General features: G+C 44.1%; 2 protein-coding genes across 3 annotated transcripts; both read left to right on the top strand.

Moving 5' to 3' along the window:
* Positions 1 to 494: 494 nt before the first annotated feature.
* arfgap3 (ADP-ribosylation factor GTPase activating protein 3) lies at positions 495 to 7,448 on the top strand. Its single transcript, XM_076722541.1, has 16 exons — positions 495 to 657; positions 1,308 to 1,426; positions 1,775 to 1,847; positions 1,977 to 2,108; positions 2,258 to 2,338; positions 2,460 to 2,553; positions 2,639 to 2,698; positions 2,793 to 2,839; positions 2,928 to 3,076; positions 3,209 to 3,340; positions 3,442 to 3,570; positions 3,672 to 3,824; positions 3,954 to 4,071; positions 4,421 to 4,508; positions 4,633 to 4,757; positions 4,844 to 7,448. The coding sequence occupies exons 1-16, from the start codon at positions 589 to 591 to the stop codon at positions 4,859 to 4,861; spliced, it is 1,587 nt and encodes a 528-aa protein (XP_076578656.1). The 5' UTR covers positions 495 to 588; the 3' UTR covers positions 4,862 to 7,448.
* A 666-nt stretch (positions 7,449 to 8,114) lies between these two features.
* On the top strand, positions 8,115 to 13,355 carry ikbip (IKBKB interacting protein). 2 transcript variants are annotated; one of them, XM_076721771.1, is made up of 4 exons: positions 8,115 to 8,552; positions 8,633 to 8,750; positions 11,070 to 11,291; positions 11,453 to 13,355. In XM_076721771.1, exons 1-4 carry the CDS (start codon positions 8,347 to 8,349, stop codon positions 12,017 to 12,019), a joined length of 1,113 nt encoding a protein of 370 aa, XP_076577886.1. In that variant the 5' UTR covers positions 8,115 to 8,346; the 3' UTR covers positions 12,020 to 13,355. The 2 variants fall into 2 exon arrangements, with proteins under 2 accessions (XP_076577886.1, XP_076577885.1); XM_076721770.1 differs by lacking the exons at positions 11,070 to 11,291; positions 11,453 to 13,355 and adding an exon at positions 9,523 to 10,887.
* Positions 13,356 to 13,435: the final 80 nt, after the last annotated feature.

The following is a 13,435-nucleotide window of genomic DNA, read 5'->3' as shown; positions in this document are numbered from 1 at the left end:
TACTTGGCAATATGACTTCTGTGAGCACAACGCTGTGGTCATTACTAAAGTTAAAGTTAAAATTGATAAAGTTACTCAGAAGGCAAAAATACCCCATACATGCAAATAAAAAGTATGTATTTTGGCACAATACTAAGTTGAATGTAGGAATATGCATTCCTCTGAGGGACCTTGATGTAAAGCTGAGGCAGAAAGGAAAACTTTAATTGAGTGGTTGTAACCCTATATAGCCTGCTTGAGCATAGCTATAGATTAAACAGGCCAACATAAATTGAATTCACATAAAAGTTATATAAACGTAAGGCCAGGCTTCACTAAAAGTACTTTTACTTGTAAGACTTCAGTAAAGGATCAAAATATGTCCTACACCGCTGTGAAAACACGGCCGGAGCTTTAGATTCCAAAATACACTACATTACCCAGAAGCCCTTACTACAATAACATAACCACGGGTAGTTTTTATCCAATCAGAGCCAGACCATGATGTTCTCCTACTGACGTGTCGTATTGGGTTCTTATTGAGGAAAAACACAGTGCTGTTTTTCATGCTACGTCTTTAACCAGCTGGTATTGCCAACAGATAGAAAAATGTCAGAGCCCAGCAAGCAGGACATTTCAGCTATCTTTAAGCGGCTTCGCTCCGTTCCTACGAATAAGGTGAGACTTTTTAACGGCTGACGAGCCTCTCTCCTTAACAAGGAAGTTAGCGCAACTAAATATCTGACACGTCGCACTTTGAGAGACGCTAAGGCTAGCTTTAACTTACCTGCTTAACTGAGCGGTTAAAGCTAGCTGATGCATGTCATGTTGAAAATTGGTAGGTGCTGTCGAGAAAAATACCCCTTTTATTCCCTGGTAACATTTAAAGGAGAATAATATGTCACAAAAACTCGTGAACCGTAATCAAACGCAACGTTAGCCAAGCGGTTGACAGCCTAGCTAGCTACATTTTGACAGCTGACATTAGCTGTGGTCGCTCACATTTAATTTTAGTTTGCTTCGGCCTTTGGTCCACTTGGAAATATTTAGTACAAACAGCCCGAATAAGAAGGACAAAACATGTGTGTTGTACCTAGACAGCAAGAGTTCATTTCAAAGCGGAATTCAACCCACTTCACCCCCAGCTGTTTGGATTTGACAGGCTACGTGCACTTCAGACCTTCACACTGTTTGCTTCCACGTCTATTTATTGATTTGGAACATAGGATCTTGAATGAGGAGTCTGTCCTTACTGTTTCTTTAAAATGTGTGTTGTTATTTTGAAGTGAAGCTTTATATGGACGCATCTCCTCTGTTTCCCCCCCTAGATTTGCTTTGACTGCTCGGTTAAGAACCCCAGCTGGGCCAGCATCACCTATGGTGTGTTCCTATGTATAGATTGCTCTGGAGTACACAGATCTCTGGGGGTGCACCTGTCCTTTATCAGGTAAGTCCGCACTTATTTACATAGCACTTTTCAAAATAAAAGTCACAAAGTGCCTCACAATAAAGGCATGTAGCAGGAAATAACAAAATAGGATTTACTGAAAAGCAAAACTCTAGTTAAGAGCAAGTGAATTTCAGTTGAATTGGATCATTTCATGTGAGGTAAATTATTCCTAAATTTAGTAAAGACAGCAAGCACACATTCTACTAAGCTCTGGAAACATCCAGTGGAGACCAACGCTGCTGTAATGTGATCCCTGTGCTTTATCAGGTCGTAGGGAGAGATTTCTTTTGCAAAATGAGATGCATTTCATACCTGTTCAAATCCCGACATTGTTGTGTTACACAGGTCCACAGAGCTGGATTTCAATTGGTCGTGGTTTCAGCTAAGATGTATGCAAGTGGGAGGCAATGCCAGTGCGGTCAGTACCTAAACGCAGAGCATCAGCACACTGTCAACAGATTGAAATCCCACCATTGCACGACGAACATGGGAACTAACGTTATGCCACTCTTCCTGTCCTGTATCTGTTCTGGCCCTCTTATGGCAGATTGCATTTTTCAATCAACACGGTTGCACAGCCAGCGCTGCCAATGCCAAGTACAACAGCCGAGCTGCTCAGCTGTACAGGGAGAAGATAAAGACTTTAGCCACACAAGCCACCAGACGCCATGGCACTGAGGTAATGCAGACAGTCTTAAAGCACCCTACACTTGCAGGTTGCTCCGAACAAGCTTCCTGTATACTATCTCTTTCTTTATTACACCTGGCATAAAATTGATCTTCATGTGCAGATAGCCGTCTCAGTTTTACTGCTCTTCCTCTGTACAGTTGTGGCTTGACAGTCAGGCTCCTCTCTCCCCAACATCACCAGATGACAAGCAGGTGGACTTCTTCAGTCTGCATTCACAGGTATAGGACTGTTTGCTTTGCAGAGGTGTGATTTTTATCCAAATACCTGTTTTTTTGGGGTGCCCACACAGTGACAGCGATCCGAGACTTCACCATATGTGTCTGTTTAATGTTGTGCCAGGCTGTCCCTGAAAATCTGAACATGGCCAAGATGAGTCTCAGCCCCTCCACATCAGAGAAGCTTGTAACTGCAGAAAAAGAGGAAGATAAAAATGGTATTCAGTGTTTTTTCTTGAACAATGTAGAAACTACAAAAGTGCACTAGTTGCATTTATCTCAGTACCATTTAAACCTTTTCAGGTAATCTAGAGGAGGGTCCTAGTGTGGAGATGCTGAGTATTTCTCCAAAAGCAAATCAAGGTTGGTTTAAATTCTTCATGTTTAGGATTTTCCCATTTATTTAAAGACTTTGAACTGTGGGAGATGTAACTTTACTGTCCTTCCAACTCTCCAGAACTCTCCTCTCTCCTGAAGAAGAAACCAGCCGGTGCCAAGAAAACCGTAAGTACTCCCTGTATTATTGTAAATTTCATAAGTATGTGTGTTCACAGACTTTCATTCATGGTGTTTTTTTGTAAACTGCTTCTAGTTGGCCTCTAAGAAGGGAGGTCTGGGTGCTCAGAAGGTAAGCAGCAAGAGTTTCTCAGAGCTGGAGAAGAAGGCTCAAGCTGCTGACAAGCTGAGAGAGAAAGAAGAGAGCACTACTGCTGCCAAGAATATTCAATCTGAGGAATCCATGTGCGTGTCTTTACTTCTTTTATCTGTACTATTTTTGATGTTTGCCTGCCATTTTGTTTGTGGTCAGTGCATGTTTTTAGTGTTTCTGTCTGCCGCTGTACTCTTCAACTCACCTGCCTCCTTCTTTGTCAGCGTTCCATCCCTGCGACTGGCCTGTATGGATCTGGAGAAGCAGAGGAAAATGGAGGAGCAGAAGCTGAAGGGGTTAGAGGGGAAGAAGAGAGAGCAAGCTGAGAGACTGGGCATGGGGCTAGGCATGAGGAGGTATGACGATGAAGAGGCGAATACTGGCCATCCTCTAGCTGATTGAAGTCATTAATTCGACATGTGCTGTTTCTCATTCTGATTTCTGCTCTCCTCCGTAGTGGAGTGTCTCATTCTGTGACGTCGGACATGCAGATCATCCAGCAGGAGAGTCCACTGGGGGCCAAGACCACCAAAGGACGACGGTTCACTGAAGACGACGATGATGATGAAGGGACCTTCAGCTCCAGGTCAGATAATTGTTTGTCACTGGAAAACATTCATCTCATTTGTTTCAGTCCATATCTGCATTTTTTCACCTGAAGTTATTTTGAACTTCTTCTTTCTTTAGGGTCATGTCCCGGTTTGGGGATCAAAGCGAAACCTCTGATAGTTTCTCCTCACGGTGGGATGACAGGGGTGAGGGAGGAGGCTGGATGAAGGAGAGCAAGAAACCGGAGCCGGACTTCTTGTTGACCTCCACGATGTCATCGCTGGATGACAGGTAGGATTCTGTGTGTTTCAGAGTAATGTACATCTTGTGTTCCCAGGTGCATACATGTCAGGTTTGTTTGTGAAATATGGCTAAAATTCAGGTACTGATGATAACATCATTGTTTTATTTTGTAATCAGGCCCACCTCCAGAAGAAAACCAGAGCCAGTGTTGGACACAGGAGAGGCTCGGACGAAGTTTGGAGACGTGAAAGCTATCTCCTCTGACATGTACTTTGGAAAACAGGATAACTCTGAGGTACACAATGACAGCGTGCATCCTTCTCTCTCCACATGCTGTCTGCACTGTTGTCTATATTCATGCTGTGTGGTTTTTACAGTTGATGGTCAGTATAGATGTTAAGTACACAGCACACATGTGTAATCATGGATTAAACCAGTGGTAATAGTGATTTTACAGACCCAATACATAACGATTACTGAGGCGCCCCGGTAGCTCACCTGATAGAGGGTGTACCACGTATGAAGGCTGAGTCTGAGTGCGTGAGTAAGATTTTACTCAGACGTGGTTGATCTGCACAGCAGTGATAATGATGTACCACGTAATCAGAGCTGTTCAGAAATGTGTCTGTATCTCTTTTCTTCAGTACGAGGCCAAAACACAACTGGAAAGATTTGCTGGGAGCACCGCTATCAGTTCAGCCGACCTTTTTGATGATCCAAAGAAACAGGCCGGTAAGAGACCGCTGCTCTCTTAGATCACTCATATGTTCCACTCACGAACAAATCTGCTGGTACGATTGGTTCTTGCATGAAGCTGATTGTTCTCTGCTCGTCTGTGTTTGTCTTGTGCACACAGCGAGTTCGTACCGTCTGACCAACGTGCTGCCCAGTGCTCCCGACATGTCGCAGCTCAAACTGGGAGTGCGCTCAGTGGCAGGGAAGCTCTCCGTCATGGCCAGTGGCGTAGTTAGCTCAATTCAGGTCAGTCAATAAAAGCGGCCTTTGAATCAAGATCACATAAACATCTTGTAAGCTTCTTATAATATGTATTATTGTCTTTTTTCCAGGATCACTACAGTTCCTGAGTCTGCTGCGCCTCCTCTTGGATGCAGCGCCCTTTTCGACTTCCTCTGTTTAACAGAGTGTGATAAGTTTCTCAGTGAGTGGTGGCCACTCATCTGCAGAGTGAAAGAAGAAGGATCAGCAGTGCAAATCTGCTCTGTGACAGCATCAAAATGTACCCCCAAATAACCCTGTATACATCTATAGCTAGTTTTTTATCAGATAATGTAAATACGAGGGCTGTAAGAATCAAGATGACCGAAGCACAACATTTTCAGTGGAATTATGTTCCCTGCAGGCATCTTGAAGGGAGTTCTATGTGTAGAGTTCAGTTACGAAGAATATTTAGCTTGCAGTTTATTACTTAATTGCTTTGAGGTCTGGGGATTTAAATATTTTAGATGCCGTATGTAGCAGTCTGAGAAGGTTTATGGTGTCATGAAGAGGGGATTTGCTTTTTCATTCCTTTTGTTGATGAGGTCAAAAAAAAAAAAAAAAACTAAACTGTGGAGAAAAAATTCAGTTTTTGATTGGTTAGCATGCCCTCTGTAGTGTCGGGCTTTTTTTTTGCACATTGCCACAGGTTTGAAAGTGTCCTTTCCGTCCCCAAAGTGCACTTATGTTTGCTCTTCCACATTCAGGACCAAACCCTGACAAAGAGGCCTCGGGGGACCAGACATATATGTTTCTCCATTGCATATACTATCAGTTATGTAAATTGGACTTGGCCTCTTCAGCACATAAGCTTCATTATCTTGCTAAAAGTTATGTTTTCCTTTGTTTTCGTAGGCCGTGCATCTGTAGCCACACACATCCCAGTTGCAGCTGGTATTAAATGGGATCTGATACAGTCTGATACCTGGTGTAAATAATGGGGTCAACAGGTCAAGATGGTATGAAATCTAAGCAGCTATCAAAAGTTTGACATTTTGGGAAATATACTGGTTTTCTGCTTGATACCACTCATATCTGTCTGTTCAATATGAAGCTGTAGGCTGCTGCTGGTTAGCTTAGCTTAGCATAAAGACTGGAAACAAAACAAACAAAACAGCTAGCCTACCACTGAACCCAAAAGGCTGAAGAGTGAAGACTTTGGCTTTTTAGATGGATACCTTTGGACAGCTAGCTGTTTGGCTAGCTGTTTCTCTCAGCTTCTAGTCTATATGCTAAGCTAACCATCTGTTTAATATAGCTTCATATTTAATGGACAGATGTGAGAGTGGTATCAGTCTCCTCATCAAAGTCTGTTCCTTTGGGGGAAAAAATCAACTTCATAGCACTAGAATGACTCTACTTGAGAAAGGTCAGTTGCACTATGTGTTATATGCTTTTCTTTTTTTTTTCTCAATCCAGTTGCTTGGGATTAAGACACTTTAAGACATTGTCAAGAACATGGTCAACAGTTTAACATGTATATTCATTTAGAGGGTGCCTTTTGCTGATGCTTTGGTTTGAATTTGTTGGTGCTTTCTGGTGGAATTTGTGTTAATATGTCTGCGGAGACTTTCTGCGTTGCCCCCTTTGGTTTTTAATTTAAAGGCAAACACTTAAGATCCATGGAGGCATGAATTTGCTGATGCGGTGGGACCTCTTTGTAGCTTTCAGGCCCAGCTTTACAGCAACACATTGACTTAAAATATGAATGCAAATAAGCCCTTTGAAGCCGGCAGAATTCATTGTTGTTGCTGTAACAAACTGCCGAAGTCCAGGTCTTTAATTCCCTCTAACGGAGCTGGTAATTGGGCACAAGTAGCACTACAGGTGGTGCCATAGTGTGATTTTTGGATTTGACATTTAAAAGCAATAGAAAAGCAGCTTGATACCTGTTCGTGGTTCTGGTATGGAGTAACTACAGCTTGTACTTTAGCATTTAGATTAAGTTTGACTTGATGCTAAAATGTTACTCCAGTTATCTAACTGTGGACTACAGTTTTTAAAATCCTGACTGGGAAGAAGATGATTATATTACTGAACAATCTCTGTACTGTTAATGCTTCTCAGGAGTTTGAGTTGTGTGAAACACTAAAAGAGGAGGTCAAAGTGAAAGTTGTACATCCTTCAATGACCAAATATGTGTTTACTCCATCACTCTATGCCTTAGTCCAAAGATTACCATGCCCTCATTTTGCAATATTGTGGAGTCCACTAGTTACCCTTTTTGCACATAATTTGTTTTAAATTGCACGTGGCAGCTTTTGCTTGAATATACTGTATTGCAATTGAACCTTTGCCTCTGAGTTGATGATGCGTCCATGTTGAACTTTTTGTATTTTGTTCATCTTTGTGAGATTGTTCGTGTCTTCTGCTGTTGAATATTGTTAATTGTTACATGAAAGACTAGCTGGTGTAATTTGCATGGGTCTTGTAGTTAAAAGCTGACACATCTTGAATACGAGCTAGCTGGAACCCACCTGTTAAATAACGATGTAATTCACAGAATTGTTCAACAAAAACTGTATAGTAGGCTGAGAACTGCTACATACAATGTTGTATAGGGCTTTGAATTACCATTTATAGAAAGCTACTGATAATCAAGTTTTGCCATATTTTGACACTCAAAATGTAAGTAAGGATTTTTGGAAACATGCCAAATAAATGGCTTGTGCTTAAGCTCTTTTGCCTGGTCATTTTGTGCTTGTGCCACACAGAAATGTGTCCTTCTCTGTTTGATGAATTTGATTCATCATTTAGTTTGTAAGAAAATAGCAAAAAGTGTCACATTTTAAGGCTGCAAATTGATCCGATGTCTTGTGTTGACATTTTAACAGTCCATAACCAAAACATATTCAATTTACAATTATATAATTCAGAGGAAAGCAGCAAATCGTCACAGTGGAGAAGCTGGAACAAGGACATGTTTGATATTTTTTACTTAATAAATGATTTAAACAATTAATCAACTCCAAAAATTGTTGCCAGGTCATTTTCTGTCCTTCGAATAATCGATTAATCGACTAATTGTTTAAGTTTAATCCAGCATGCCCACCCTCAGGACAAATGCTGGCAAGGCGCTTACGTGGCTGGCTGAGGCGTTTACGGTGCTTCCTTCATTGTCGGAATACGTGGTTGCAGGATGGAGCGACGTGTAACGATAAAAACTGAAAAAAGACTGAAAATTGCAAACGTATTAGAAAATATTATAACACACGAAGTTAAAGGTAAAACATTAGTCCAGGGGTTGGTTTGTTGTAGTTGTAGTTTTAGAAAATTTAAGAAAGGAAGTCAGCTGTCGGGGCGTGAAATTATTTACGAGCTAACGAAGAGCACATGAAAGCCGCATTTTCCCAAGGAGCAGGGTAAGGAGCAAGGATGGTTGTAGCGGTGAAATACTGGAAACCTAGCGGCTAATTATACATTTTTATGCCATTTTAGTGTCCTATATTATGCACTTATCTTTGAAAGACGTGTTTTACTTTACTGTGCGACATAACGAATAGCTGTTTGGACGTGTTTTAACTGTTAGGCCCGTTGAGCTCCTCCGCAGTAAAACTTCCTACAGTGCGTTAAAATGCCGACTGAAGTGAAGCAGAGGAAGAAGTCACAGAAACAAAGTGACGAAGCGTCCGAAACGTCGCCGGCAAATGGCAAAGATGAAGCTCAGAAAGGGAAGACGGAAGCTGGAAGCAGCGCAGCAGCAAATAAAACCTCTTCGGGTTTGGATGTCAGAGGTTTAATGTGCTTACTGTCGCTTGCAGCCTGCGGAGCTCTGAGCTGGTGAGTCCACAACACGAACCTGTGTGTGAATGTTGGCTCCTGGTCCTCCATTAACGTCCCTGCGTCCGTTTGGCTTTCAGGGTGGTCCTCCAGCAGAACGAGAGGTTCTCCCAAATTGAAGAGAAGTACAAGTTTTTGCACGGAAAGGCTTCGAGTCTGTTCGACATGGAGGAAGAAGTCCTGAAAGTTTCTAAGAAGGTACGTTTCATTCATGGTGGAACATTAAAGGGTCGGTTCACCCAAATTATAAGAAAGTACACTATCAATTAACCTCCAGTGGCCCCTGCAGAGCCTGCTGAAGGTGCATTATTCAGAATAACAGGGACACACTTTCTGCAGAGAAAAGACGTGTGCATCTTGAGGAGGAGGCAGGAATCTGGACAGGTGTCGCACAAGTAAAACCCAAACTATCTGTGCAGCTAGATACCACAGGAGGTAATGATTACATGTTAATTCTGATGATGCTTTAAATTTGTGTAGAAACACATTCCTTAGTGAAGACAGGGACGAGTACTGTGCCTAAATGACTGGTTCCCAACCCGGAAACTGTATTTTTGCCATGATTTCACTCATGTCTTTGCTTTTCTTGTGAAATGGAACAACCTGAGGAAGGAAAAAAATAAAACTCATAGCTCATAAACAGATGCAAAGTGTGACAACCTGCAGACTTATCTTATTTTTAGCGGATCATAAGTGAAGAAGATGATGAACCTTGCGTTACATAAAACCCTCTGCAGACTAAGTTTTGTTTATTAGTGGAAAATTTAAGAATAACTGCTTTCATCTGAGCACAAATATCATTTCCTGCATCCCGCCTTCTCTATTATTCACTTTTACTGTTCATTTCTATTGCATACAGTCCCTTCCTGTGTGCATGCACTTTGTTTCCTGCTGTATGAGTTTTATATGAATACTGAGGACCGTAGAGCTCCCACAGAAACAGCCCTCCTGTTTTGTGTTGTGGCTGCAGCTTGCTGCCTCTGAGGATGACCTACAGGAGGCGCTCTCCACCGTCTCCTTGGCATCACGACTCCAGCAGGACATCTCCATCCTCCACGCAGCTGTCATGGTGATGCAGGACGAGGAGAACTCTGCCTCTCGTGACCTGCAGACGGTCAACGGCCACTTCCTCAACGTGACGGAGACGTGGCAGGAGCGTCTGGCCGCCATCACCTCTGACCTGGCCGCCCTCAAGGCCGAGTCCCGGGAGGCTCACGCTGGAGCCACAGAGCGAGTGAACGAGGCCGAGCGGAGGGCACGGTCGCTGGCGGAGAGGTTGGAGGAGCTCGAGGACAGCACTAAGAGGAACGCCCGAGCTATGGAGCGCACGGAGGAAGACGACGCCAAGCGAGCGCAGGGTCAGCTGGACTGGAACACCAAGCAGATCCACAACCTGGAGGAGCAGATCAGCAGCCTGAACAAGAGGGAGGCTGAGCTCAGCACTCAGCTGCAGGAGCACATTCCCCGAGCGCAGGAGTGTGAACAGCACCTGCCCCAGGTAGAGGAGGCGGTGCGCTCCATCCTGAGGCTGGGGGTGGATCTGAACGGGATGGAGAAGCGTCTGGAGGAGGTGACGTTGCAGGTGTTTGGGACTGAGGACAGCATGCTGAAAGCACTCAGTGAGATCCTGGAGATGAGACAGGAGCTGGACACCCTGCAGGCCCAAAACAGCATCCTCAAGATGAAAAATGAGCTGTCAGTGGTGAAAGAGGCGGTCCGTGAACTCACCATGGTGCTGAGGGACAACAGGGTCGACAGCCAGAAGGACTCTGGCACTCTGGAGGAAGAAGGATGGAGAGACAAGGAGGAGGTGGAGGAGGAGGAGGAGGAGTGGGAAAAAGATGACATGACAACTCAGCCTCTGTATGATGACCTCACTGAATGATGTCATTGTTTTGGGTCAGCTGAGGAAAAGGAGCGGCCCTGTCGTATTTGCTGTCAAAGTTCGGTAGTGAAGTTTTTAATATATGTACCTCAGTTTAATATCAGAAAAGTGTGACAATCATTGCATTTCAACATGAATTCTGGTAAACACGCACTGTTAGCTGTCAGTCTGTATAATGTCATGGTCACTCCTCTTGACCTGAAGTTCAGCAGCATCATTTATTCCCTTGGCTGAGACCAAATGAACTGAACTACAGGTGTTAAAGCCACCTTCTTGTTTGGTAAACGTGGAGTGACAACATTTCTATAGTAACTGTATACAACATCACACACGCTGGCCATTTGCACTGATACTGATACATCTGTTATGCCTCACCTGTTCACACTATGGCAATCATTACAAAAACTTATTAAAAAGCACATTTTTTATTAAAAAGCTTTTATTTGTGTCGTTCGTTTTGTCCTCGTATGTAATCCTTTAGTCTACCGAGGCTCTAGCTTCTCTCCTGTGTTTCTCAAAGGAAAATAACCTGAAATAATGTCCTGTAATGTATGATTACTTTAAATTGCTTCCACCTCCTGAACTTACAGCGGTTGTATCTATCAATCCATGCACTGCATATCCTGTTTCAGTGTGAGAGCGTCCAGCCGATGCTGGAGAGTCTGGGGGCTCAGCGGGGGGCCCTGCGGCCTCAGCTGGAGGGTTTCGAGCAGGATGTGAGCCGGCTGAAGGAGTGGGCCTCCGGACTGACTGAGAAACGAGCTCAGCTTCAGACCAGCCTGACCGCACTGCGAGACGCCGTGGGACAGATCGAAGAACGCACCTCAGCCATCGCCAAGGACTTCACCAACAAGGTATGTCAGGTTGTTTCTTCATCACAGGGAAAGAAATGGACGAGGAGCTTTTGTCCTATTGCCGGTGGCAGCTGTGATTATTTACAATCGCATACAACACAGAAGAAGCCTCAAATCCTCACATTTCAGAAGCATCAAGTGTTCTTCATGTCCCCCTGTAGGTGGCGTCAGTGAGGACAGATGTGCGCAGGATGGACGGCCTGCGCTCTGAGCTGGAGTCTCTGCTGACCCAGGTGGGGGAGCTGGAGGACAAGGCCGCTCAGGTGGAGAGCAACATGGTCAAACGCATCGGGGACGTGCTGGCCAACAGCATCGACAGGGTCTCAAACCTCCGCGCTGCATCCGAACGCAACAGTCAGGCCATAGAGCAGCTCCGCAGACGCGTCCCTGAACTCATCACCGCTGACAAACAGATCTCAGAGCACCTGAGGCAGCTGGAGAGCGGCAGGGCTCGTCTGGTAAGAACGGTGACCTTTGCCAGTGATCTTAAACCAAAAGTTGCCACTATTCAGAGGGACTTTGGGGCGTTTGAGCCTCAGCTGTCAGACCTGATTCTGCGGATTGGACGACTAGCAGAGGATCTGACGAAGAGAGAGCAGGAGATCGCTGAGCTTAGACAGACACTGGCTAACCTCACCGCAGTAGAGGGAGACATAAGTGTTACAACCAAACAGGTCAGCGAAATAGCAGATATATCTGATATTGGAGAGATGCACAAGCCAACATGAGCAGCCTCACGAGTGGAGACGGATCTCCAAGTTTGCTTCAGAAAGATAACGATTGTTTCCTGTCGGCTCCCGTCCAGCTGTGTGAGATTTACCTGATGGAGATTCGAGCGGTTTATTGTCTTGATGAACTGATTCTGCTGTCGTGCTCTTACCTGAATCCACATACAATCATACACATATTATTTTCGTGGGTGTGCGTCATGTTTCAGAGGGTGTGGAAATGTGGAGGAAATGTAGACTCATGTCATATTTTGGCATTTATATGAATGCTGTTCAGTACGGGCACAAAAATGTTGGCGTAAGAGAGTTTCGTGTCATGTCTCATGTCTGTTTGGAAAATATGAAGCTGCAGCTGGCAGACTGGAAACACCTACTCCTGTTACTGGGTTACAGCTACAGTCACTGGTCCCAGCCTTGAAACAGTCCATCGGATAATCCCCCCCATGAAGCAGTGAATCGTTGCTTTCACTGTTTTTGATTTTTATAGTTATTGAACAATCAAGATATACTGCAACATGCTAATTTGTGAACTTTAGGGGTAATTCTGGTCAGATTTTGCTACCTTTTGGACAGAGCCAGGCTAGATGTTTCTGTCACACATCTGACCCTTGGCTCATTAACCCCCCGACAAAAGCTCCTCACCTTTTCCAGTGTGGTGTTTCAAGACTTATAATCTTAGTGTGTTACTAAAAATATGTTGTGAATCAGTTCCTCGGATCTTTTGGCCCTCTGTGTTACTTAGTCTGTTAATGTCTGTTGAAGAAAAACACCCATCAGGTCCACTTCTGTTCAATAGTTTAATACACAATCGTTTCAGAGCTAAAGGTGAATTGATTACTGGGCTTCCTGGGTGAAATAGATTGCACTTCAGTGTTACTCAGATTGCTGTAATGATGAAAGGACCAAAGGAAGAGCAGCTGGTCGTAAAGGTGTGACTCCTCGCAGGGCTGGTCCTCACAAGGTGGCAAAGATTTAATCACACAGGTCTGTTAATTAATGCAAAACAATTTGTCTCAGCCGAGCTCACTGTTCCTCAGAAAGGCGGCGCTTCAATCAGGCTACACGAATGATAACACAAAGATAAACCTGAAACTATTTTCTTCTACAAGCCCGAATGTCTTCCAGCAAAATAGATCACTTTGAAGTGCTCGCACAGCCACAGCCTCAGGTGAAGCATCGCTCTGCAGAACACCTGGACGAGGAAAATGACATGTCTGTCCCTGCTGTCTGCACATGAAAGAGTTCAGCGCTCAGTGTTTGTTGGTTTTACATGTGAAATGTCTGGTGCTGCTGCTTCATGTGAGAGGTTCTTTCAATAAACTCTGGCTGTTGTATTAAAAGAAAGATGTTTTATGCAGTTGAGATGGAATTCCTGTTGGGTTTGAGCTTGATTTTAGCAGCCCTTGGGGTATATCA

Source organism: Chaetodon auriga, chromosome 22 (assembly GCF_051107435.1).
Source record: "Chaetodon auriga isolate fChaAug3 chromosome 22, fChaAug3.hap1, whole genome shotgun sequence".
Classification (NCBI taxonomy): Eukaryota; Metazoa; Chordata; class Actinopteri; order Chaetodontiformes; family Chaetodontidae; genus Chaetodon; species Chaetodon auriga.
This window is presented reverse-complemented; position numbering and strand designations above follow the sequence as displayed.

What these genes read in the sequence shown, in the direction of transcription:
- arfgap3 (XM_076722541.1), top strand. Translation starts at nt 589, where the DNA reads ATGTCAGAGCCCAGCAAGCAGGACATTTCAGCTATCTTTAAGCGGCTT. An exon ending in GTGCACCTGTCCTTTATCAG is followed by an intron (nt 1,427 to 1,774) that starts GTAAGTCCGCAC and finishes TGTGTTACACAG; the next exon opens with GTCCACAGAGCTGGATTTCA. An exon ending in CAGCCGGTGCCAAGAAAACC is followed by an intron (nt 2,840 to 2,927) that starts GTAAGTACTCCC and finishes AACTGCTTCTAG; the next exon opens with TTGGCCTCTAAGAAGGGAGG.
- ikbip (XM_076721770.1), top strand. Translation starts at nt 8,347, where the DNA reads ATGCCGACTGAAGTGAAGCAGAGGAAGAAGTCACAGAAACAAAGTGAC. An exon ending in GCCTGCGGAGCTCTGAGCTG is followed by an intron (nt 8,553 to 8,632) that starts GTGAGTCCACAA and finishes TTTGGCTTTCAG; the next exon opens with GGTGGTCCTCCAGCAGAACG. An exon ending in TCCTGAAAGTTTCTAAGAAG is followed by an intron (nt 8,751 to 9,522) that starts GTACGTTTCATT and finishes TTGTGGCTGCAG; the next exon opens with CTTGCTGCCTCTGAGGATGA.